This window comes from Cololabis saira, chromosome 6 (assembly GCF_033807715.1).
Source record: "Cololabis saira isolate AMF1-May2022 chromosome 6, fColSai1.1, whole genome shotgun sequence".
In the NCBI taxonomy this organism is placed as follows: Eukaryota; Metazoa; Chordata; class Actinopteri; order Beloniformes; family Belonidae; genus Cololabis; species Cololabis saira.
The window spans coordinates 7,531,146-7,555,384 of NC_084592.1; the positions used below are offsets into that span (position 1 = coordinate 7,531,146).

General features: G+C 40.4%; 1 protein-coding gene across 4 annotated transcripts in view; it reads left to right on the top strand.

The window, feature by feature from the left end:
* Positions 1-24,239, top strand: part of sema5ba (sema domain, seven thrombospondin repeats (type 1 and type 1-like), transmembrane domain (TM) and short cytoplasmic domain, (semaphorin) 5Ba) — a 310,185-nt gene that overhangs the window by 90,641 nt on the left and 195,305 nt on the right. For all 4 annotated transcript variants that reach the window (XM_061723153.1, XM_061723155.1, XM_061723156.1 and 1 more), the window contains one exon: positions 16,182-16,409. In XM_061723153.1, coding sequence (XP_061579137.1) covers positions 16,229-16,409 — 181 coding nt within the window. In that variant the 5' untranslated portion in view covers positions 16,182-16,228. The remainder of the gene's footprint in view (positions 1-16,181; positions 16,410-24,239) is intronic.

A 24,239-nucleotide genomic window follows, 5' to 3' on the forward strand; every position in this document is an offset into this window, starting at 1 on the left:
CCGGGATAGAAGATTTACAAGAAGGTGAGAGAAAAGTTGCGCAAAGCAGGATTTGTACGATCGCCACGCATGTAAACAGATTATTCCGAATGTTTCAGTAACCGGAATATTGACCTTAACCCCAATTTTGACTGCATGTAAACGTAGTCTTTGTATTATTTCAAGCTTGTTCTCATTGATATTTGAAAAAAAACAGTAAATGTCTGAATCTGTAATTTTTTTAATTTATTTTTTATTAGATTTATTCTTTTTTTAGATTAACTCCTAACTGGTGTAGGTTGATGATTGACCTAAACATATGATTCTACATACTGATGCCATAACCCCGTCCCCAAGATCCATAATCTTGCCCTGAAAGGACACTGGAACTTGGCAGCCCTGCAGACGTCACCAGGACATTAGCATAATCTTGACAGGTTTGCCTTTCTTTTTTTTCTTTAGTTATTTTAGCAGTTTGAATACACCGATCCATAAAACCACTGCTGTTAGTCAGCCGTCGACTCTCCGTCTGCTCCTCTTTAACTGAATCAGTTCCGTCTGCTGGAGTGACTTAAAGCTATTAGATTAATTTGCGAGCGAATCGTGTAACGTTAGGACGTGATTTTAAAAGTCAAGGGCACTATTTATTAATTTAACGAAGCAAATTACTGATTAGTACCCAGTGATTATTAATTCAAGGGTACATATTTCTAATTTAGGTGCACAAATGAAAATCCCTGCCAGCCTCTTCTCACTCGTCCTTGTCAGTCCTTTTGACCTTGTTGTACATTTTTCATCAACAGAAACACTGAAAACGGCAAACCATGACTTCAGGTTGCCATAATGTGCTCCATATCTACTCTCACGCATTCAAATCAACTCCGTAGACCCCTTCAAATATTGTGTCAACATTTTAGAACAAACTATGGGATGAAAACTCATATTCATTGGTACTGTACCTTAATCCACACTGATACAAATATTGTGCTTGATCTACTTAAAAAAATTAAGACAACTTTTTGCACGAGATTATTATGTAGATCAAGAAAGACTAGTCTTGTATAAACTACTTAATTTTTTGTATGTACATACATTTTGCAAGTACAGTCAACTTAATTGTGTTAAGTTTACTTTATTTATCAAAATTAAGTTCACTTTAAAAAGAAAAAAAAGAAGAAAAAAAGGGAAAAAAAGAGAAAAAAGGAAAAAAATGAGAAACAAAGAAAAAAGGAAAAAAAGAAAGATAAAAAATTAAGTTGACTTTACTTGCAAATTAATTTTGTACATACTAAAAATGAAGTAGTTTATACAAAGACTAGTCTTTCTTGATCTGCATAAAAATCTCATGCGAAAAAGTTGCCTTAATTTGTGGTGTTCTATTTAAACAAATTAAGCATTTTTCATCTAAACGTTGGTCAATCTTCCCAATGGATGTCTTGTTTTTAAAACAAATGCAGATTAAGTTCTAAACTAGATGTATTCATGTAAAGCAACAAACTTCATTTTTAATTGTTAATATCACAGATTTAAATATGTTATATTTACATGCGCTTAGATTTATTTTTTTCAGTGCATGAATACAGCTGTGAATGCGTGTGCGTGCGTCACTGCTAGTACTTGCCCATGAAAAGGCATGCTGACAGTGTTGAATGCTACATATCAGAGCTCTTGAAGACTAGATTTAATATGTTTAGTGGGAATACACCGGAGAGTCTCTGAGCCCATGAATGTGTGGGCTGGGATTGGATGATGGAGTGGTTTAAAAGGAGTCCTCATGCACAAGCCGCTGTTTTTAATGACTCTCTTCAACTGGAAGTAGCTATGATTTGTCCAGAAGATTGATAGATTGTTCACTGGGTGCTGTTTGAAAAGAATAGATCTTTAAAATTACTGAAGAAATGTGGAGATGGGACGCACCATCAATTAGCCATTTTCTCACAACCAGAAAAAAGAGCATCTCCATAGTTTATTACATGGCTTTTGGGAGCTATAATTTACAACGGTGACAGACAGCTCTTTGAGATGAATCTCTGAAGTGGGCAAAAGCAAAAACAAACACAACAAAAAGGGTAATGCTCAGTTATTTTGTAATAATGAATGTAGCATGCTAACTAAAAGACTAAAACATGTCACAATTAATTGAACAATTCATCTCTGATTACAAACAATGAAGGATTATTTTAGCGTAGTTTTCGATGACGTTTTTGCTGTAAATATGTTCGACTAATAGAAGTAGGATATTTTCTAATAAGAGTCAAAGTGGTGAACATCCACACACTGTCTGCAAAGTAATAAGAAAACTAAAGACAATGTTGACGGTCAGTAACAGGGTCTGAATGTCAAGGTTTGATTATGTGATTAATGGCCCATCGCTAGACAAAAAGCCTTTTGTACTTTGTAGATCTTAATTTTGAGCCATCTGCCATCTCTGCATAAATCATAATATTACTCCTTAAAGAGAGTTTTTGTGCCTAAAACTGATTCATTACAGATACAATCTGTCAAGAAGAAAACAAAATACACAAATGTCAGTGACCTCAAACGAAGCCAGATGTCAGATGCTCTAGATGCTTGCTGGTATTAGTTCCATGCACACAGGTTTTCTTCTGGTATTTGGAGCAGATGTTTATACATTTTGAGAAATTTACATTTTTTCATTAGGTGTAATGCTAATGTAATGTAAGGTGCTTTTTAGTTTAGCTGATTATAATAGCTCTTAAGTTTATCACAATAATATATTTGTTTTGAATCATTTTGTTTGCAGTAATTACGTAGTACATATTTGACTTGTATAGAATATCAGGCGCTATGTTCCATTCATGCCGGAGACTTGGACTCTATAACAGGCTTGATTTGATATGGAGGGTCATCTAGACCAGTGGGGAACCTTCAAGGCCTTCTATGGCTTCAGAGAAGGACTAAAACAAAAAAAAAAAAAAAAAATTAAAGCTGCAAGCAGCGACGAACGGGCCCTCGCGCGTGCAATTTTCACCAATAAAGGTCAAGGACTAAGTCCGATGACACGACCCATGACTCTTTATGTCAAACCATTCAAAAGTTATTGCAGAACTATGAAATATTGACCAATCAGAAGAAGGACCGGGGCTAATTTGCACCAATTAAGGTGAAGGAGTCAAAACCGAATCAGATGACACCACCCACATGTCTGTTTCACAACCCGTTCAAAAGTTATAGCAGAAAGTAGGAACTATCAAATATCAACCAATCAGAAGAAGGGGCGGGGCTAATTCAGGCCAATGAAGGTCAAGTACTCAATACCGAGTCCGATGATACCACCCACAACTCTTTATGTCAAACCATTCAAAAGTTATGGCAGAAAGTAGGAACTATCAAATATGGAACAATCAGATGAAGGGGGGCGTGCTTTTTTGGCGTCTATCGTCGCCATGGTAACGCTTTTGCCTGATAAAAGTAATGCGTATCGTCGCAGGGTCGAGACGCACATTTTGATGTATAACACACCTGGGTGCAAGTAACGGTTCCGACCGTATTAACGGCCGAAGAATGGCATAAATTGCGCCAAAATTACATGACTAATTCAAAATGGCCGATTTCCTGTTCGTTTCGGCCATGGCGCCAAGAGACTTTTGTTTAAGTTGCGACATGATACAGGTGTGTACCGATTTTCGTGCATGTACGTCAAACCGTATTGTGGGGCTTGACGCACAAAGTTTTCTAGGGGGCGCTGTTGAGCCATTAGGCCACGCCCATTAATGCAAGCCATTAAATATCACATTTTTCACCAGGCCTGGCTTGGTGCAAAATTTGGTGACTTTGGGGGCACGTTTAGGGGGGCAAAAAGGCCCTCATTTTGTCGGAAAAATCTAAACGAGGATAAAAACAATTCCTACAGATACAATAGGGCCCACTGTCAGTTGAATACAATACATTTAACAGATTTTCTCTCATCTATGTTCTAAAATTAAGTTTACTATCATGTTCATTTCCTGAAAACCTGTTGAATGGCGGAAGACGGCATTTGCTTTTTCCGTTGCTTTTTTCCGCAATGATTTCTTTTCTCTGTGATAAGGTGAAGGCCCAGCGGTAGCTCTCACGGTTCACCACCGATCTAGACAGCACCCGCAATCTTCAACACCTCACCATCCATCACAGTGTTGCAAAACACACATGCAGCTCCACACGTTTTCTCTAACTCCTGTAGAAGACCCTCCACCTGTTTCTTCAGACCAATAAAAGCTGCATGCTGTGAACCCTCAACCTTCTCATGTCAAAAAAGAAGAAATAGATCTTCCGTCTCACCCTGTGGCCATCCTCATTGTACATTTCTGTGTCGTCTTCATGTTCTGTCCATTTTTGCGGAGGCCCCCGTTGCCCCTGCCTACCCCCATCACAATGTCAGCATTAAAGAGATTGGTGGGGTTGGGCTATTGAGTTGAATTAGACACGGTCAAAGTGGCTTTGGCCGAACTAAAGCACCCGGGGGCTAATGCAGGACAGCCTGAATGGGATGGGAATTTGGAAGCAATATGCTTCTTCACTGTTGCTGTCTGTGCCTATCTTAATGTAGATGTGGTTTGGTTGAACAAAGACTCCAATCCTGTCTCAGGTGTAACTGCTACACTGATCCACAGCGTAATACTTAGCATCTTCACAATAAGGACTCCAAATTAATAAGCTCCATTTTCTGGACTCCAGCAGGGTGGCGTACCTCCATCTGGCTTTAAACATCATAACTGTTACATGCTCCAAATGTGGAAAATTGAAGCATGCTAACTAAAAGACTTGCAGGGAAGTAGGGCAGAAAGTGGCATCACATGAGTTTCAGTCCAGTCCGACTCTATAATGTCTAAGGATCTTGTGGTTTTCCACTTTGAGCTCAGTCGTAGAGACAGTTATGGTTGATTATTAAAAAACACAGTTAAGAAGAAAGTTGAAGATGAATCATGGTTTACTGTAATACATGGTTACAGGTCAGCATTTTTCATTTCTGTACACTCTGCAACTCTGCGTTTTGAGACAGGTGGACAAATTTGCTGCGTCTTTTACGTGTTTTCCTCTGAGATAAGTCTGGATAAAACACTGATGCTTTCCGCTTTAATTTCTGTGAAGTTAGAGTGTGCAGTTCTGTTCTTGATCTAATGACAAATTTCAAATGAGCTTCAGTGCATTATATTCTCATCTGAAGCTTTCGTGATTTACGCTCCGCAGCCAGAGGCATCGATCTCGGGTTACGGTCCTTGAGGACGAAGGTGTTATTTCCGTTCCTTGTAATTCATTTTTAGTGCAACGCAGAATTCCTCCGAGCTTTTGGATGACAAGATTTTGCTGTCCCTGTGCAATAAAATTGTAATGATGAGCATTGGGAGGATCACAGCAAGCTCTTTAAGAAAAACACATTTATTATGCACTAAATGCTCTGGAGGGCTTTAGCTTGAAATGCTCCTAAAAGATGTTTAACAGTGATGCCTAATCACTTCTAATATATTAACGGTAAAGGGAAACGACTGGCCCTCTGCAGGGGTTGCTGCAGAGATCGGTAGTTACGCCTCCTCTGCTATCAGTAGTGACAAAATGTGTCTGAAAAGTAACATTCCCGATCCTCAACCCCCAACCCCCAGCTCTGGTCATACTCACACATCCTCCCTCATTCCCCTCCAGCATAGCAAGACATAGGCAGCTCTTTCATATAGGCAGAAACTGCTTCCCAATGGACCAGGAGCAATTTAATCAGTGTCGTAACAGACTCTGATGAGGCTGCGCTCAGGGAGTTAGCATTGACTTGTAATTAGAGGCACCCTCCTTAAACTCTGCGTGGAAATTAAGAGGCAAACGGCCAACAAAAGGTGCAGCCGACTCCGGAAACCGCTGGTCTATAACAGCCTCTACTGTGCAAAGCAAATAAAGAGTGATAGGAGGAGGAGAGGGTTTTAGGAATGGCGCGATTAGGATCGACAAATCTGCCAAGAAGCCCGGCCGACTTAAAGAATATGATATGGTTTGACAAACACAAGGAAAAGCTGCAGGTATGGCTACTCGACGAGACTTTGAATAGAAACAGCCTTTTCTGAATTCTCCAAGATCTGATTCTTCACCGACTGAGAGCAATACCACCTTTCAATTCAATTCAATTTTATTTGTATAGCGTCTAATACAACAAAAGTTGTCTCTAGACGCTTTCCAGAGACCCAGAACATAAACCCCCGAGCAATTATTACATAAACAATGGCAGGTAAAAACTCCCCTAGTGGGAAAAAAACCTTAAGCCAAACAGTGTCAAGAAAAACTCACCTTTAGGAGGGAAGAAACCTGGACCAGGACCTGAATCATAAGGGGGGACCCTCCTGCCAGGCAGGTGGAAGCAGCAGTGGGTTGACCAGAGGGTGGGGGGGGCGCAGGCAGGTGGAAGCAGCAACGGGATGACCAGAGGGTGGGGGGGACCGCAGGCCAGCACGCAGCTCCCGAAGCTCCGGCCTGCAAACATGCACAAAAGAGAAAAAGGGGGGCCAGCACAAGAAACTACAGGAGCGATGGACAAAAATGATAGCTATGAGATGCTTATAAAGAAATCTACAAATCACATTTGTAGGATAACTCGCTGGAGCTGCTGTTTACAGTAAATACTGTATGTATATCTTATAGTGTGTGAATATTGTCACCTCATTTTGAGCTCTTCCCTCACATTCACCCCCGTCGAGCTCTTTCATGGTCTTCAGAGCTTCCTCTCACCGTGTTGCATCATCGGGCAGCCTGCCACCCAGCAGTCCCCCAAGAGCCTGTTGATGTCTGAACTGAAATACACTCAACCTGGTTTCCTGCTGCTTGACTACCAACTTGTCGCTCTGTTGCCATAGATACAAGTTGGCATTGGCAGAGACTTGTGAGAGCCTGCACAGGAAAGGTTGTGGCTTTACAGACTGCCACCTAGATTAGTGCCTACTGCTTTAAAGATGGGTTAGTTTGTTTATTTGGGTTGAACATATTCAGCATATCTTCATGCCAAGCTTCTATTGACTTCTCATTGTGAGCTACAGAGAAAATAATGTGGGTTTTTGTTCTGCTCTGGGTTGTTGAAAAGGAGCCGTTCCCAATGAGATATAAATTCAAATCACCTTCACAGGAAATATGCTCCTTCCAGCTTTTATTCATTTTTTAGATGGAATCGTATTTTACTGTGTTCCATGTAGACGGAGCATATACTTCATTGCAAATGCTTTATTGATATTATCATTGTTGTTTTACTTAACTATTTGTGTTTCTCACAGATGATTTGTAGTGAACTTGAAATAAGAAGAAATTCATAATATTTACCACAGTTTACATACAATATAGTGTTCTGCTGACGTGTAATGTTTCTACTTGAAAGGGAAAAAGGACATTAAGTGACATAATTCGATAAAATAGGTTGGTTAAGATTTATAATTATTTCTTTTCAATATAAAACATGATTGGTTCGATATCCTGATGTTAGATGCTGAGATGTTAACATGCTTGTGGAAGCCTAACAAAATTTTAATAAAAGATGGAGCCATGTTATTTAAGAAAAAGTTACTCTTGGCAATTGTTAATGTTTTTGTCTGTTGACAGAGTTTGTTAACTTATTTTTAATTTTGTTTTTGTTTTGACAAAGTCTGTTAATATTGTGTTTCTAATTTATTTTCTTGTTCTGCTCGGGACTGCAGATGAAAATCAGCCATTGGCTATATTTACATTGTTATGTTCAATAATGTGCATTGTCCCTTTTTAAATAAATAAATACAAAAACACAATAATTTGCACAATCTTTATACAGTGGAAGCCATTAATGCCCCCCCGAGTCATATGTTCCTCCTTCAACTGTTAAAGGAACAGCAATGGCTTCTGTTTTTGTTGTATAAAAAAGTGGGTCGCATTTTGCTTGCGGCAAGTTAAAATTGATGAATAAATGTAAAGTGTTTTAATAACACTCTTAGAAATGCTTCCCCCCCACACAACCACTCCCCAGTGAGACAGCAGAAGGAACTGATTTAGTTAGTAAAGTTATCACTTCAGAATGGAGATTTTCATCTTTTTCATTTCGTGAAACTGAAAAAATGATCTTTATTTTGACTGTAATCTGAAGCTGAAGCACAGCTCCTGGTCAAACTCTCAGCCGGCCGGCCACACTTTCACATCACATCCCCTCTGTTAGACTGAGGCCACGTTTACACATAGCCGGGTATTTACAAAAACGGATATTTCCCCCTCTACATTTTGAAAAATACCATCATTTACACGAACCCGCATAAATAGCTGTTAAGGTGCTATGAGCATCCAAACCTACAGGGGGCAGTGTAACGAGAAGATAAAGTCATGCTAGCCAATCAGAATCCTGGAAAAAAACATCAACAAATGACACAAGTAACTTCCAGTTACTTCCAAGATGAACGAGAGTCTTTGGTTTGGAGTGACAGAGAAGTGGAGTTACTTTTAAGTGTGACTTTAGAATATAAAACAAGTAAAATACAAGAAAATATTGACGGTGGCCAAACTAATTGTAAACACATGTCGCGCACATGACACTGGTGACGTTTCTGTCTCATAATGTGACGTTCTGAAGCCTAAATGTCCGTTTCCCTCCGTTTACAAGCAAACGTGAAGACGGAGTTTTTGCAAATCTCCACTTTGGCCGGAGTTTTCAGAAATTATGGTTTTTGGTGACTTTGAGCTTCGTTTTCGTGTAAACGAACGGCCAAAACGCATGAAAACACCACCGTTTTTGCTATGTGTAAACGGGGCCTAACTCACATAGTTTAAAGGAGCTGTATGTAAGAGCAATAATAAAACGAATCATAAAATGAGCCCGATATGTCAACAGACATTTAAAAATCATGTTCATTTCAAATACTTATGTCACTGACAACAGCACTCAAGCCAGGATATTCCAGTTTAAAAAGAGGAGTTGCAGCCCTCAACTGATGTTTATGTTGTCATTTTTTGTTTTGGTCTGAAGCTCCACCCTCCACCTATCTCCCAATCACCAAGTCAGTATTGTTTCTGAAGCTCCACCCTCTACCTATCTCCCAATCACCAAGTCAGTATTGTTTCTGAAGCTCCACCCTCCACCTATCTCCCAATCACCAAGTCAGTATTGTTTCTGAAGCTCCACCCTCCACCTATCTCCCAATCACCAAGTCAGTATTGTTTCTGAAGCTCCACCCTCCACCTATCTCCCAATCACCAAGTCAGTATTGTTTCTGAAGCTCCACCCTCCACCTATCTCCCAATCACCAAGTCAGTATTGTTTCTGAAGCTCCACCCTCCACCTATCTCCCAATCACCAAGTCAGTATTGTTTCTGAAGCTCCACCCTCCACCTATCTCCCAATCACCAAGTCAGTATTGTTTCGGCATCCGGGTTGCCAGCTCAGCTCTAATTATCGCAGCCATGGCAGCCTACGTTCCTGCTGCATTCTGCAGCCTACCTGGCAAGCTCTGGTCGGGGGGAGGAGGGGGAGGGTACACGCCGCTCAACAATATTTTGAAAGTGACTGCAGTACCAGTTTTGGACATTTCTTACAGACGGCTCCTTTAAGAACTTAACAACTCAAACTAGTGAAATTATGATCAACAAAATAGGAGCAGTGACTTTTTTTTCCTCCCAGATTTTAAGTGACAGCGCTGGTTATGACAAGTTTCCTGAGATATGAACCTGCATATAAAATCATGCGGGACATTTTTAAATTAACTAAATTAACCATTTTGCTGCTCTCTAAAGAGAGAGGAGGTGAGACGTTTTAAGTATTACTCCTCACAGACGTTGACAAACAGATGCTGGACAGCTATTAGTTCAATCAACAAAGGTCGTCCAGGGATTCTGGGTAAACTAGAGCACTAATTGACTCCTCGTATCTGGCAGACAGAAGCTCAGTAGGTTTTGTTTTTGTGTTGTTTCTTTCTAAGTGTCTGCAGTGTGTGGCTGCAGAGACTGTTTCCTCAGTGCTATAGATTGTCCAGGTTCCTTGCTGATAAACTATTGTTAATCCTTCACACAGCAGGATGGGAAATTGGATGGAGTCTATTGGGCATTTTTTGGACTGGCCTTGTATTTCTTGTTGATTCACACACACTCTCTGGCTGATGAGAGCCCAGCACACACTCAGGAGCTGATGTTGACACGCAGCATGCATCACTTCTGCCCACATGCTGTGACTCAATATGGAGTGTGACCAGCTGTCCGCGCTTGGATGTTGCCAGTTTTTCAGGGCTGAGATTTGTGCGTATCCAGGTCTGCTTGAGTGCGTGACAAGAAATGTTTGACATGCAGACACTAACCTCATCCAGCTGCTGCCAGTAGCTCTTCCCTCCGTGTCCAGTCCACAGATAAGTCATCCAGCAGAACCTGAACTCGCCGCAGATCCCTGCTCATCTGTCATGATCTCCGGCTCTGCCAGCTCCGGCTGCAGCTTCTAAATCAGCTCATTCAGCTTTGTGCAGAAACACCGTTGTTCTGGCAAAACATATTTTCGCTGCTTTCACAAATATAGGTTTTTCTTGATATTTGTGGCTATTGTCCACATGCCAGGACAGTTTTTTTTTAACAACTCTAAACAAGCATGTTTAAAAACTCTGCGCCTGGTGAAGATGCTTTAAAAACTTTCAGTCGTGGTTGCACAGAAACAGGAAGTTGTTTCAAATAAAATAAAATAAACACCATCTCAGGGGAATATGTGATTTCAAAAAACAGCATGTATGAACAAACATCCAAACCCATTGTGTATCAGTGATGGGAGTTAATCTGTGGAACAACTGCAAAGATGAAATGAAATCATGCAAATCACCAAGTAAGTTTAAATAAATCTTTAAAATCAATACTCCTAATGGATACAAAATGGAAATGGACACATGAACTGACAGCCAATGACCAAAGCTGAACCACCTTTTCTTTCTTTTTTATGCTTTTCTTTTGGAGTTCTGTAAAAATGAAGAAATTGTAAAAACAGAACATTAGAAGGGGTAGGAATAGAAATGTTTTTTGAAACTTCATCCTACATTCTTTCAAAGAGGAAATATGTATCTACATATAGATTTGTCTCTTTAATTAGGGCCCGAGCACTTACAGTGCGAAGGCCCTATTGTATCTATAGGATTTTTTTTTTCTCGTTTTTTTCTTTCTTCCGACGAAATGAGGGCCTTTTTTCCCCCTAAACGTGCCCCAAAAGTCACCAAATTTAGCACGCCAGCCAAGCCTGGCGAAAAATGTGATATTTAATGGTTTGCATGAATGGGCGTGGCCTAATGGCTCAACAGCGCCCCCTAGAAAACTTTTTGCCTCAAGCCCCACAATACGGTTTGACGTACATGCACGAAAATCGGTACACACATTGTATCATGTCGCAACTTAAAGAAAAGTCTCTTGGCGCCATGGCCGAAACCCAACAGGAAGTCGGCCATTTTGAATTAATCGTGTCATTTTGGCGCAATTTATGCCATTTCTTCGGCGGTTAATACGGCCCGAACCCTAACGTGTGTTATACATCAAAATGTACGTCTCCATTCTGCGACGATGGGCATTACTTTTCTCAGTCAAAAGCGTTACCGTGGCGACGATACATGCCAAAAAGCACGCCCCCCCTTCATCTTTTTGAATGGTTTGACATAAAGAGTCATGGTGGTGTCATTGGACTTAGTTTTGAGTCCTTGACCTTTATTGGTGAAAATTGCACGCACAAGGGCCTGTTCATCGCTGCTTGCAGCTTTAATTTGCTTTGTTTTGCTTATTTTTTTTTTGGTATGTACATTTTATGTATTCTGGTTATTTTTTGTTTTTGTTTTAACCTGTTTGAATACTGACATCGTCAACAGTTCTTCTTATATATTTGCACATAAATGAAGACTTTCTCTGTGACCAGATCTGGTAACGGAGGGGACAGAGGGCTCTTTGCTGGACTCAGATATGTAACCGAACACAGAACCATCAAAGTTCTGAATGTGGCTGGATTAGATAACACGGCCATCCTAATTCTTCCATTAACAAATAATTGTCCTGGTTCTTTTCAATTTAACTTTGATTTTGAGGGCAGAATCAGTGGATGCAAAAGAAACTGCCTTCGGCCCCCCTTTTACTCTTTTACCTTGTTTACGTGCAGTTTGCTTTTACTCTTGCATTAGTTGGTTGGTATTCATTTCCATATTGACTTTATTTATGTAAACAGGGATGTGTACATGTCATTTCTGAGTGAAAAAGGGGCGCATCGCTTACTATATTTGTCTTTTTCCTCATGTTTATGTCACTTTTATATGATATCCAGTGAAACTGAAGTAAATGGCATGAGATAAAAAACATGAAGTAGAAGCTGACGGAAACAAAGGGGAGACTGAAATATGAGTTAATGTGTTATACTTAGCGTAGCTAATTTGCACTCGTCTCAAAACCAATGATTCAAGTTTTTAAATCAGTTAAACAGTTAGAATGGGGTAAATGTTTTAAACATATGGTCCGATGTTTCAGCTTTAATTGGAAGCTGTACTTCACCGTCCTTAACAACAGCTGCTGTGCTTGAATTGATTAAAGCAGACGTCAGTGTTAGATAAAGGAAGAGAAAAAAAACTTTATGGCAGATTGCATAAAATTAAATCTCAAAAATGTGGCAAAAAGCTAAGTGGAAGGATGAATATTATTATGCAAAGTATTATCAGTCAAAGCGTTGATGGAATTTATCAACAAGAAGTTGGGAACTTCGTTACTTAACTTTACATTGTAGAACCAAGATCCTCACGGTACATGACAGAAATCCCCTGTAGAGATCGTAACAAGCAACAATGATCAACAACAGTGTAAATATAACAGGGTTTCTGAAAAGAAAATGTGCAACATTTTCTCTCCTGGTTGACGAAAACAGTTTCAGAGCCGTTTTTGAACTGGTGGTGTGAAATAAGCAGAAGAAGAAGCTTTGAACTCAATTGTGAGTCGTGAATAATCACCTTTTTGTAGTTTTAGGGAAGACGCACCACCAGCAACTAGTATAAAAGAATAATGATGTGCCCAGTTGAGAGGAAACATCTCCCACATGATGTTGACAGGTGGACATTAGCATTGCAGTGCAGCAGAGGCTTCAATTGATTCTGTTCTGAAGAACATTATTAAAATGTTTCACATCCAAGAAAGCAAAACATAAAATTCCTGTTTATTTCAGTCTGAAACTTACAAAAATGGAGCCAGTGGGGGGAGAGGAGGAATACATTTATAGAATTACAGAAAAATAATCCCCTCGCCCAGGTTTTACCACCCGCTGGAAGCGTGTGTATTAGGCCTGTGATGAAAATGGATTTTCCGATTCTAAATCGATTCTCATATTAATTCCTAAAAATTGATCTGTATGTCTAAAGATCGATTTTTTTTTTTTCATCATTACATTGCAACTTTTGGTATTTTTTTGTTTATGCCCAAAAAAGGAATGTTTTGTTGGACACGAGAATAACTGGTGCCATGATTTTGCCTTTAAATATGTTTAAAGGAGCATGAGGCAGGATTGAGGCAGGATTTATGAAAAAAATTTGTAAACGTTTTAAGTTTTCTAGTAATAATGTCAGATGAAGCGTTCCAAACCCAAACAAATGAGCCCTCTAGTGTATCTCTTCGTTGCCTTGAACAGGCTGTGTGCTGCAAAATGTGCTGCAATTCGGGGGCCGAATTTCCCGCGCTGTCCTGCGGATGTGACGTCATGCACGTTCTCCCGTGCCGGCTTCACTGTTGGCTGCAGTACCCCCGACGGCCATCGTGGCGAAGGGTGGCGCTAGATAGTCTCATTTCTTAAAAGGAGCCTCATGCTCCTTTAAAGGTATGAAAATGTTAGAGTTTTCAGTTATAATTGCATAAATTGTCTATATTTAATTACTTTATATACTGTCTTGGGGTTACATTTGAATAAAATGCTGAAAAGCTCATTTTCAAAAATTAAAAACCGAAATAGACTGAAAATGGAAAAAATTAAAACGGAATGTGGGAAAAAATAAAACCGATTTCATCCGTCTCTGTTTCCTCCCTGGATCTGTTTGGTAATTCTGCCACACGAAGCTTCTGCTTGCAGTTCTATCAGTATTCTGGGAGCTGATTGGTCCTTACAGCATCATTAGCTGCAATACTTGCTGTTGAATCTCAATATAATACTAGTATTAATATGTTGCAGAATTACAGTCATATAATTAATGCAACAGCTCAAAAAACTGTTTTAATAACACTAACCCAAATTGGAATCGAATCGAATCAAATCTTGATAATCAATTCTGAAGTTTAAGAATCAGAATCAAATCGATTTTTGGCATTTGAATGGATCCCCAGCCCTGGCTGAATGTTTCTACCTGGGAGGAGTCCTACCTGTATGCTAGTGCTGTGTTGGTTTGGTTTTTGTGACTGTATTCTGGCAGCAGCCTCAGGCCAAACATAGTGTAACACCAGCTGAAAACCGAGTCCAAGTGTGAGGGGAAAATAAAAACATGTCAGTCAGTTAAAATCTTCTGTTTCCCAATTTGGATACCTTTGCGTCCTCTCATCAGTCCCTCCCAGGAGAGACGCAGGTTGAGGGCAGGCAGCAGGAGAGGGGAGGTGGGGGGACAGGAACTCGTCTTATTGAGACATCTTTGTCTCATAGCTGTCGTTTAAAACCAACGTGAGTGTGCAAGATGATGCGTGAGAGCCTCCTGTCTTCTCACTCTTCTCTCCCCCGGGGGGCATTTCAGGTATTGAGTCGCTCTTCAGATCAATTTTCCAGATCGTAGACAGTAAAACAGGAATATAGAGTATACACATAGTCTGAGAATGTGAACATCAGCTCTGGCAGTGTGACATTTCCCTGCAGGGTGATGATGTGGGTGTATAACCTCTTCATTAGAGCACACAACACTGCAAAACACTTGTGATGGCTGTTGATGGCTCTTGTCCTTCGCTTTGAAACATATTTTGACGCTTCCACATATTTGAAGCTGAAAGACTCTGACTATTTAACCTGAGCTATACCTTCTTGGATGATTGGATTGTTTAAAGTGTATCTGTGACAAATCAATGCAGAGCTCTAAAAGTACATCCAGCACATCCGGCCTGAATCAATCGAGTCTCGATCAGAATTCTGCTCAACAAATCCACCTGTTTCAATCACGGTTTGGGCCGTCTGTCAACTCCCCTATAATGTACCGACAAACACGGAAGCGGCGTGTATTTCCCTAATTACAGCAGTTATGGGCCCCCTCGTGTGAGAGTTTTTGATTGCAGGGTAATATGGTTGATTTGCAACTCAACCAAGCTAATAATTTGTTATTGATTGAAGCATTAGTGGGTAAAACACTACAGAGACGTGATGCTGCAGAAAGTTGGAGTTCTCTGGTTTTTAATATAGTTTAATGACACGGCACCTCGCTAAGCTAACACTGTAAAGAACGCAGGGGGGGAGATGATGAACTGCTGGTCTCAGCTCTGCACCGTACACTCATACGTTATGACCTGAGGAGATTACATTTACTCAGGAAGCAAGACCCAGTCTGCGTAAGTGTGTGTGTGTGTGTGTTCTTTCAGGTAGAGGTGTGTGTGTGTGCGCCTACTGGCTCGCTCTGCTTGCATAATATTTGAATTCTGAAGTAAGGGGATTATAAGAAACAATTTATGTCCTGGGATGTATCACACGCAGTAAAAATGTCAGGAATCAAAGTTGTGCAAACATTCTTTCCAGCACATTTCTTAACAGCCACATATTTTAAGTGAGCTCATTTCTGCTTCACTGACTCGTGGAAACCTCTGCCTCGATGAACAGTCCGCCTTTCCTTTCAATTTTCCATCTTTAATCAGCCATTAAATTAATTTTCAAATTTTAATTGCACATTTCAAATAATTATCGCAAGGTCAGAGGTTAGGTACTTCTTTGAGATGGCTCACTGCTGAAGTGTATTCTAGGCACTTTTTACTCTGCCGTCCTTCACACACCATAATTCCACGTTCTCTGCGTTTACTGTCAGTTTACTCAGCCTTTTATCTTGTCTTTCTACCCACCGCCGTGTTATCTAACTTCTTTTTTTAATCCCCACAGTGATTCTACTTTTTCCCCCCTTTCCATCTTCCTTTCATTTTCATTCTGTTCCCCTGTGTTAGAGTCAGAGAAAGAAGGATTGGAAGGTTTGAGTGTGAAAATGATTTGAAAGTAACTTGGGGGAGCTTCTTTTCTATTAATCTTGTTGTAGAAGCGTTGAGTTTAAGTGGTCTTCTCTTCTCTTCTCCAGCTTTTTCCCAGAGGCCCACCTTGGCAGTTAGAGGAGAGGTCGTCACCATGACAGCGTCCTCGCAGGAGTCGACACCCTCGTCTGTGGCCGGCCTGCTCCTGCTCCTTCTCTTCCCAGCTGTTTTCACCCAGAACTATGCCGTTCCGCCGACGCCGGCCGCGCCTCCGCTCGACCCGCTGACCCAGCCAGAGTGCACCAAGAAAGAGCATCCAAAGGTTTCCATCCAAGGTGCGGCATATCAGTTTTGCATAAACATCTGATCGTGCTGAAATTCTGCAAAGGCAATGAGTTTCTTTTCCTCCGTATCATATTTTGTTACCATTTATTTTCTATGAAAGTATTTGCAGAAAGAGAAAAAAAAAGAAGCTCTGTACTGAAAAATGTGTGTGAAATTCATATCTCATGCCGCAGGCTTCACAGTTATTATTATTATTATTTCCTTATTCATTATTTTCATTTAGTTGGACTTCATATATAATGATTCGATGGCAATCCAAGCAATTATGAGGCGTGCTGCTGAGTTTCGTCCTATCACTTTACTGCCAACAATACTTGCCGTTAATTACATTCACTCATCGTAAGAGTGTACGTGCTACAAAGGTCTGGACCTCCCACTTGAAACCTATCCCAGCTAACAAGATGTAATAAGAAGCTATTTTTCCCCCACCGATTTAATGCCTGAACATTTGCAGCATCCAGCTTCCCTTCAGACTGAATAAGTCTGCGTTTACTTGAAAAGGCGCTATTGAGATCATGCCACGTCCAAACCCTCTCTTTGACCAATAGTCCTGTAATCAAATCTTTATGTGACAAAATCTTTTAGCTTCTGGACCTTCTTTGTTTGCTGGAAGCCAACATTTAAATAAATAAGATTTTAAAACATATTGGCATGGCATGCATTTATAAGATATAGACGTTGCACTTAAGACGTCACTCACTATTTGTATTAGAGTCTAAAGTTTAGCATTTAGCTGCTATAATTTGCATTGTTTTGGAGCCAAGCAGAAGACTCGTTTTGTTGCTTGTTTGAAGCCCGATATCTGTCTAAGGAATGATTCTCAGAATGACAACCAGCACACTGATTAAGACACTGTGATTTAGATAATGACACCACAATGAATCATGGGGGGAAATTATTAAAACAAATAATAATCATTAAAAAAAAAAATAATTCTATATATTTCATGATATGCAAAGGATTTATGGATATTTTTACTTGCTAAAGACGTTTTGTCGTGGGCCTAGTGGCCATCAGTGGTAATGCACTTTGAGGCATCTCCGGTCTGCAGCTCTCTCTTGAGGTGAAACTTCTCTGCACTGCAAAAACTCAAAATCTTACCAGGAATATTTGTCTTATTTCTAGTTAAAATGTCTCATTACACTTAAAACAAGAGTCATTACCAGAAAAATAACTTGTTTTTTGACAATTTTCACCTGTTTCAAGTAAATTTTCACTTGAAATAAGTAGAAAAATATCCCAGTGGAACAAGATTTATTTTCTCATTGAAAGCAAATAAATCTTGTTCCACTGGCAGATTTCTCTACTTATTTTAAGTGAAAATCTACTTGAAACAGGTTAAAATTGTAGTTTTTTCCAGTGATGAGTGTTGTTTTAAGTGTAATGAGATTTTGTTTGACTAAAAATGAGACATTTTAACTAGAAATAAGACAAATATTCTTGTTAAGATTTTGAGTTTTTGCAGTGTGTTTGTCCTCCACACAGGTGCTAGAATGAAGACACTGTGATTTATGTCTAGGTAAACCACTGAATGTTGTTGAATGAAGCCCAGTCTCAACTTGATTACAACTATCAAAGGACTTTGACAGAATGTGATTTATGAAAACTGGACACATTTTTCAAAACTTACTAACAAAGGCATCTCAAACTTTGACCCACAAGTAGCGCTAGTGTGATCAAACCAGACGCACATACGTACATATTGATGTTCTTTCTTATTAGGGCCTGAGCACTGACAGTGCGAAGGCCCTATTGTATCTGTAGGATTTTTTTTTTTTATTCTTCTGATGAAAGGAGCCTTTTTGCCCCTCTAGACGTGCCCCAAAAGTCACCAAATTTTGCACCAAGCCAGGCCTGGCGATAAATGTGATATTTAATGGTTTGCATTAATGGGCGTGGCCTAATGGCTCAACAGCGCCCCCTAGAAAACTTTGTGCCTTAAGCCCCACAATACGGTTTGACGTACATGCACGAAAATCGGGACACACCTTAAAGAAACTTCACAACTTAAAGAAACTTAAAGAAAAGTCTCTTGGCGCCATGGCCGAAACCAAACAGGAAGTCGGCCATTTTGAATGAATCGTGTAATTTTGGCGCAATTTATGCCATTCCTTCGGCAGTTAATACGGCCTGAACCGTAACGTGCACCCAGGTGTGTTATACATCAAAATGTGCGGCTCGATCCTGCGACGATGGGCATAACTTTTCTCAGTCAACAGCGTTACTGTGGCGACGCTAGATGCCAAAAAGCGCGCCCCCCCTTCATCTGATTGGTCCATATTTGATAGATCCTATTTTCTGCTATAACTTTTGAATGATTTGACATAAAGACTCGTGGGTGGTGTCATTGGACATGGTTATTGAGTACTTGACCTTAATTGGTGCAAATTAGCCCTGCCTCTTCATCTGATTGGTCAATATCTGATAGTTCCTACTTTCTGCCATAACTTTTGAATGGTTTGATACAGAGAGTCGTGGGTGGTGTCATCTGCTAAATGTCCAGTCCTGAAGAATCTACATCAAGTCATACAAGCTTCCACTGCAGCCTGAACGTGCACAAGGGTGGAGGGCCCGTTCTTTGCTGCTTGCAGCTTTAATTGTTATTTTCTATTTCTCTGACACCCTTCACGATGATCCGCCCTGTAGCTTTCGCTGTATTTATAACAAGCAGACAGAATTAGGAGTTGACTGTAAAACATTATGTTCAGGGTTTAAAAGCTTTTCACAGAACTGCTTCTGTAAGCTTTTTGTTTTTATATTATAACCAGGGCTGTGCACATGCCCCAGAGACTTTTCTAATTACTGAATAGGATGCTAGGTTTCTGTCTCCATATTTTCCTTTATTCCAGCAAGCAGTATGTTCTTCTTGTCACGGCAAGAAAATAAACAGTTTTCATAAATATATCCCCATATTGGCAGCAATAAAAGCTCACAGCTTGGGATCCATTCAGGTCCTGCATGTTCCCATAAAGGAACTAGTGAAAGCAGAAGCAGACGAGATAGAAATGATTGCAGAGAATAACGGTGCTCACTATCGAGCTGTTCATCTGTACAGTGGACCAGGAAACAAGGTGTCCCTCACAGCGTGAAATGGAATGTTTTAAGGCACAGAGACACAGATATGTCACAATCAAAGGTAAACATCTGTAAAATTGCTGTGTTTATTTCTCGCATGGGGTTGTTTGTGTTTCATTTGTCAGAAGTGGTGACAAAGATTGGACGACCGGAGAAGGTTTGATAGGGATTAAAGTCTTAACAGAATTAAAGTGGCTTCCGCCGTTTCCTTTTCTTTCTCTTTAAATTTACTCTGCCCTTCTAAACCATCATGCAGATATTGTGCCAGGTAGTTTCTTTCCTGCAGTATTTGCTCCCTCTCCCCGTTTGAGTCAGCATGTCCATGTTGACAGTCCAAACTGTGTCTAATAAAACTGAACACTGCCGTAAAGAACTTAGATCAGGGGTCTTTTTTAGCCCAGGGACCCTTGGATGAGAGAAAAACAGAGCAGGGAAGAAATAAGAATTACAAGCGGGGGTGCTTGTAATTCTTTAATGAGTTTTAAGCCTGGCTTAGAATATCTTTTGAATGTGTTTTATTCTGCTTATATCATCTAATTAACCAATTCCTGACTGGGTTATTAGCTACATGTGTTTACGGTTGATGAAACTTTGTCCTCGTCAGACGTGGAAGGAGTAACGTTAGGCCAAGCTGTAACGTTACAATCTCCAGCTTTAGGCTTCGTTATTGTCACTAATTTATCCTTTAGTTCGAACTAGCATTAAATATGAAATAGCCAAGTCAATTTCGCAACAAATTTTCTTTTCTTAAACAGCTAGCTAGCTCGTTTTTACGCTCTAAAGTTGACATTAGTCACATGACTCATGGGAATCATTTATGTAGAGTTTAGACTAAATTGTCAAAAGTAGATTATTATTGCCTGTTAATGGAGTTTTCTCAATCATATATATATATATATATATATATATATATATATATATATATATATATATATATATAGATAGATAGATAGATAGATAGATAGATAGATATACACACACACATATATATATGATGGAGAAAACTCCATTAACAGGCGATAATAATCTACTTTTGACAATAATAATATATATATATATTTTTTTTTAACTCTCACAAATTTTTAGGGCCCGAACACTTACAGTGCGAAGGCCCTATTGTATCTATAGGAGTTCTCGTTTTTGTTTTTATCCTCGTTTTTCTTTTGATGAAAGGAGGGCTTTTTTCCCCCCTAAACGTGCCCAAAAGTCACCAAATTTTGCACCAAACCAGGCCTGGTGAAAAATGTGATATTTAATGGTTTGCATTAATGGGCGTGGCAAAATGGCTCAACAGCGCCCCCTAGAAAACTTTGTGCCTCAAGCCCCATGCATGGTTTGACATAAAGAGCCATGGGTGATGTCATCAGTTTTGAGTCCTTCACCTTTATTGGTGAAAATTGCACGCACGAGGGCCCATTCATCGCTGCTTGCAGCTTTAATTTGAAGACCCCTGACTTAGATTGTTTTTCTTTTTCTTGAGTCTTATAACTTACTATTTAATTTCCAGTCCTTAGAACCATTGAGGTAAGTTCTTTGATTCCTGGCGCAGCAGGCCGGGGTCAGGTGTACGCTCCCCCCCTCCGCTCCGTCCACCAGGACTCCAGATGTCCAGATTAGCCGCAGTGCCGCCACTGCTTCACTTCAAAGCCACTTGAGAGCGGCTCTCATGGCAGAGAGCTGCAGGGCCACCGGCCTGTCAAAGCAGGCAGAGCAGGGCATTATGTGCAGGCAGCCTTATAGAAAGGCTCGCACAATGAATGTGCCAACTCTAACTTGAGATTAGCCGGCGTGATTGATGAGTGTTTTATTGTGACTTGCTGGAGCAGCACTGCAGTCACCTGGAGGAGACCAGAGATTGGCAAAGACTTTTTTAACAACTATGTATAAGTGTGCAGTCAAGCATTTAAAGTATGCTCCTATCACCACAAGTACTTGTGTGTTGTTATTTAAATGCAGGGCTTCCTATCTGTGATTTGTACATGCCTCTTATTGTCTGTTGATGCGGTGAGATTTGATCCTCAGTGCAGGACGAATGGTTACAGTGTCGTCTGTCCTCTGGCCCTGGGTCACGTCTTCTGCTGGACCATGTTATCTGCTTTATCTACTTTATTCCGTTAGTATAGAGGGTCTGCATTGACGTCACTTTCCCACTGGACCAGCCCCCTTACTATTGGTCTCAGTTGTTTGATTTCACACCCTTGACAACTCTGAGGGGGTAAATTTTTTTGTACCACACTAAGAGAATTTATATTAAACAATACATGTATTTCTAATATGATTGATTGACAGTTGGCTCAGCCAATAGAGGGTCTGCATTGACGTCACTTTCCCACTGGAGTGACAAAACATCAGCAAAAATGGCTGCAAATAGTGGAAAAGACGGGATAACAGCCGATTATGGGCTTAAATTAGCGTCAGTTGGACTTGACAGTGACCCGTACAGTTACCCCAAGAACCAGTGGTCCATGGACATTAATATTTGGTACAGTTACAAAGAACCAGTGGTCCATGGACATTAATATTTGGTACAGTTACCCCAAGAGCCAGTGGTCCATGGACATTAATATTTGGTACAGTTACCAAGAACCAGTGGTCCATGGACATTAATATTTGGTACAGTTACCCCAAGAACCAGTGGTCCATGGACATTAATATTTGGTACAGTTACCCCAAGAGCCAGTGGTCCATGGACATTAATATTTGGTACAGTTACCAAGAACCAGTGGTCCATGGACATTAATATTTGGTACAGTTACCAAGAACCAGTGGTCCATGGACATTAATATTTGGTACAGTTACCAAGAACCAGTGGTCCATGGACATTAATATTTGGTACAGTTACCAAGAACCAGTGGTCCATGGACATTAATATTTGGTACAGTTACCAAGAACCAGTGGTCCATGGACATTAATATTTGGTACAGTTACCAAGAACCAGTGGTCCATGGACATCAATATTTGGCCATGAATCCAGTTTCCTGATATTTATATGTACTTAATTTCTACGCCGTGGAAATACACGAAGCAAAGCTTGAAGGCTTACAAAAGTCTTGACGCTTGGTCCGACTTCAAGGCAGGATTTGTTGTAGAAATTAAAGTGATGAGGACACTGAACTTTATGATTTGACCGTTTAACGTTAGCTACCCAAAAATCCAACATTACCTGATACAAAATGGGAACCACAAATCCACGTTTCGGTGCCTGGAATCCAGTTGTTTCTGTGAATTGCAGCGATCCATTTGTCTCTCTTAAGCTTATTTTTCAGCAGTCTGTAAAACGATAACTCCGATTTCTTGCTAAATCTATGAGTACAGTCGATCGCACAACAGCTCTTTCCCATTTTAGATGTTTTTGAGTTGCTCAAACTGAAAGTTTATGCTGACACTCAGTCTTTCTGACACTCAGTCTTTCTGTCACTCAGTCTTTCTGACACTCAGTCTTTCTGACACTCAGTCTTTCTGACACTCAGTGGTCGTACCCGCTGTGAAGTGGCATCTGTGACATCATGTGCATTCCCTCTATTTCCACATTGACTCTAAAGACCCTTTTAGATATTAAGAGCAACCTGTATTTGAGTTTGCCCAACTGAGTACCCAAAATATTCAGTTTGCAGACAGAAACAGTTCAGATGACCTTTTTACTTTTTCTTTCCAGTTTTTTCACTTTTTAGATGGATGGGTGGATAGTTGAGTTTTTGGTCACTTTGGGCCACAAATAAATCACGAACCCTGATGGGTCATGTTTTTCTTTTTTTTAAACCAATACATCTTTGAACCTGTTTGTAAAAAGTTCTCTAAAGTTTCCCTTCTTTTTAACCTGCGAGGAATTTCTTAGGAGGCACTTCATGGAATTTCCTCCAATTTAGCTCAACTTCCTCCAACTTGGCATGCCCCCCCAACCCTAACCCCCAAAGAAAAACAAATCATCCCAATGGAGTTTTAATGTCTCAGATCTAACAGTTCAGACATCATCGGGACTTTATGACGTGTGATGCAACAAAACTTTTCCAGGCTATAATTCAACCCCAGAACTACGATGCGACATACTATAATGATTAAATTGAATTGATAGTGGCTTATACCCCGGCTGGAGATACACAGTACTGTCAGTTCTGCAGGAGACACGAAGCCTCCCCACGTGCTCCACTCTGGCATCAACAGGCTAACATTCCTTTCCACCATAAACACATCTGCCTTTATGTTTGTATCGCTCCGGTCCAAGACTAGGTGCCAGTGTTTCATGTCAACAACCCGGTGCAGGAACGCAGAGCTGGAATCGCATAACTTCCACCCACAGGGACACACTGTACGAGCTGCCAGCTCGTGATTTAGATGGATGATACTGGTTAAGAGCATCACACTGCAGGCCTGATAACAGCGTGGCATGGGAGCAGTAAACGCAGCGCTTTTTGACTCTAGATATGGAGTTTGTTTTTCCCCAATTTATAGAGATGTTTTGGATTATGTTATGAAGCTCAAAAAATATACACTTATGAGGAAAAGGTCAACTAGGCTTGTAGGAGAAAGCTGCAACTTCATCACGTCCAGAGCTGCAGTATTTTCCCCTGCAACATGGGAGTGTGTGCAGAGAAGTGATGGTCTTTGGCTCAGCCTGCACTCCGTCTACCACGGAGGAGGAGAAGTTGTCTGATGGATTAAACTGCTTCACAGTGGGTCATCTGCTGTTCACGCCAATGTTGTGTTCCCCTGAAGACAGGCAGCAAAACAGGAGAAGAAAGCACTGA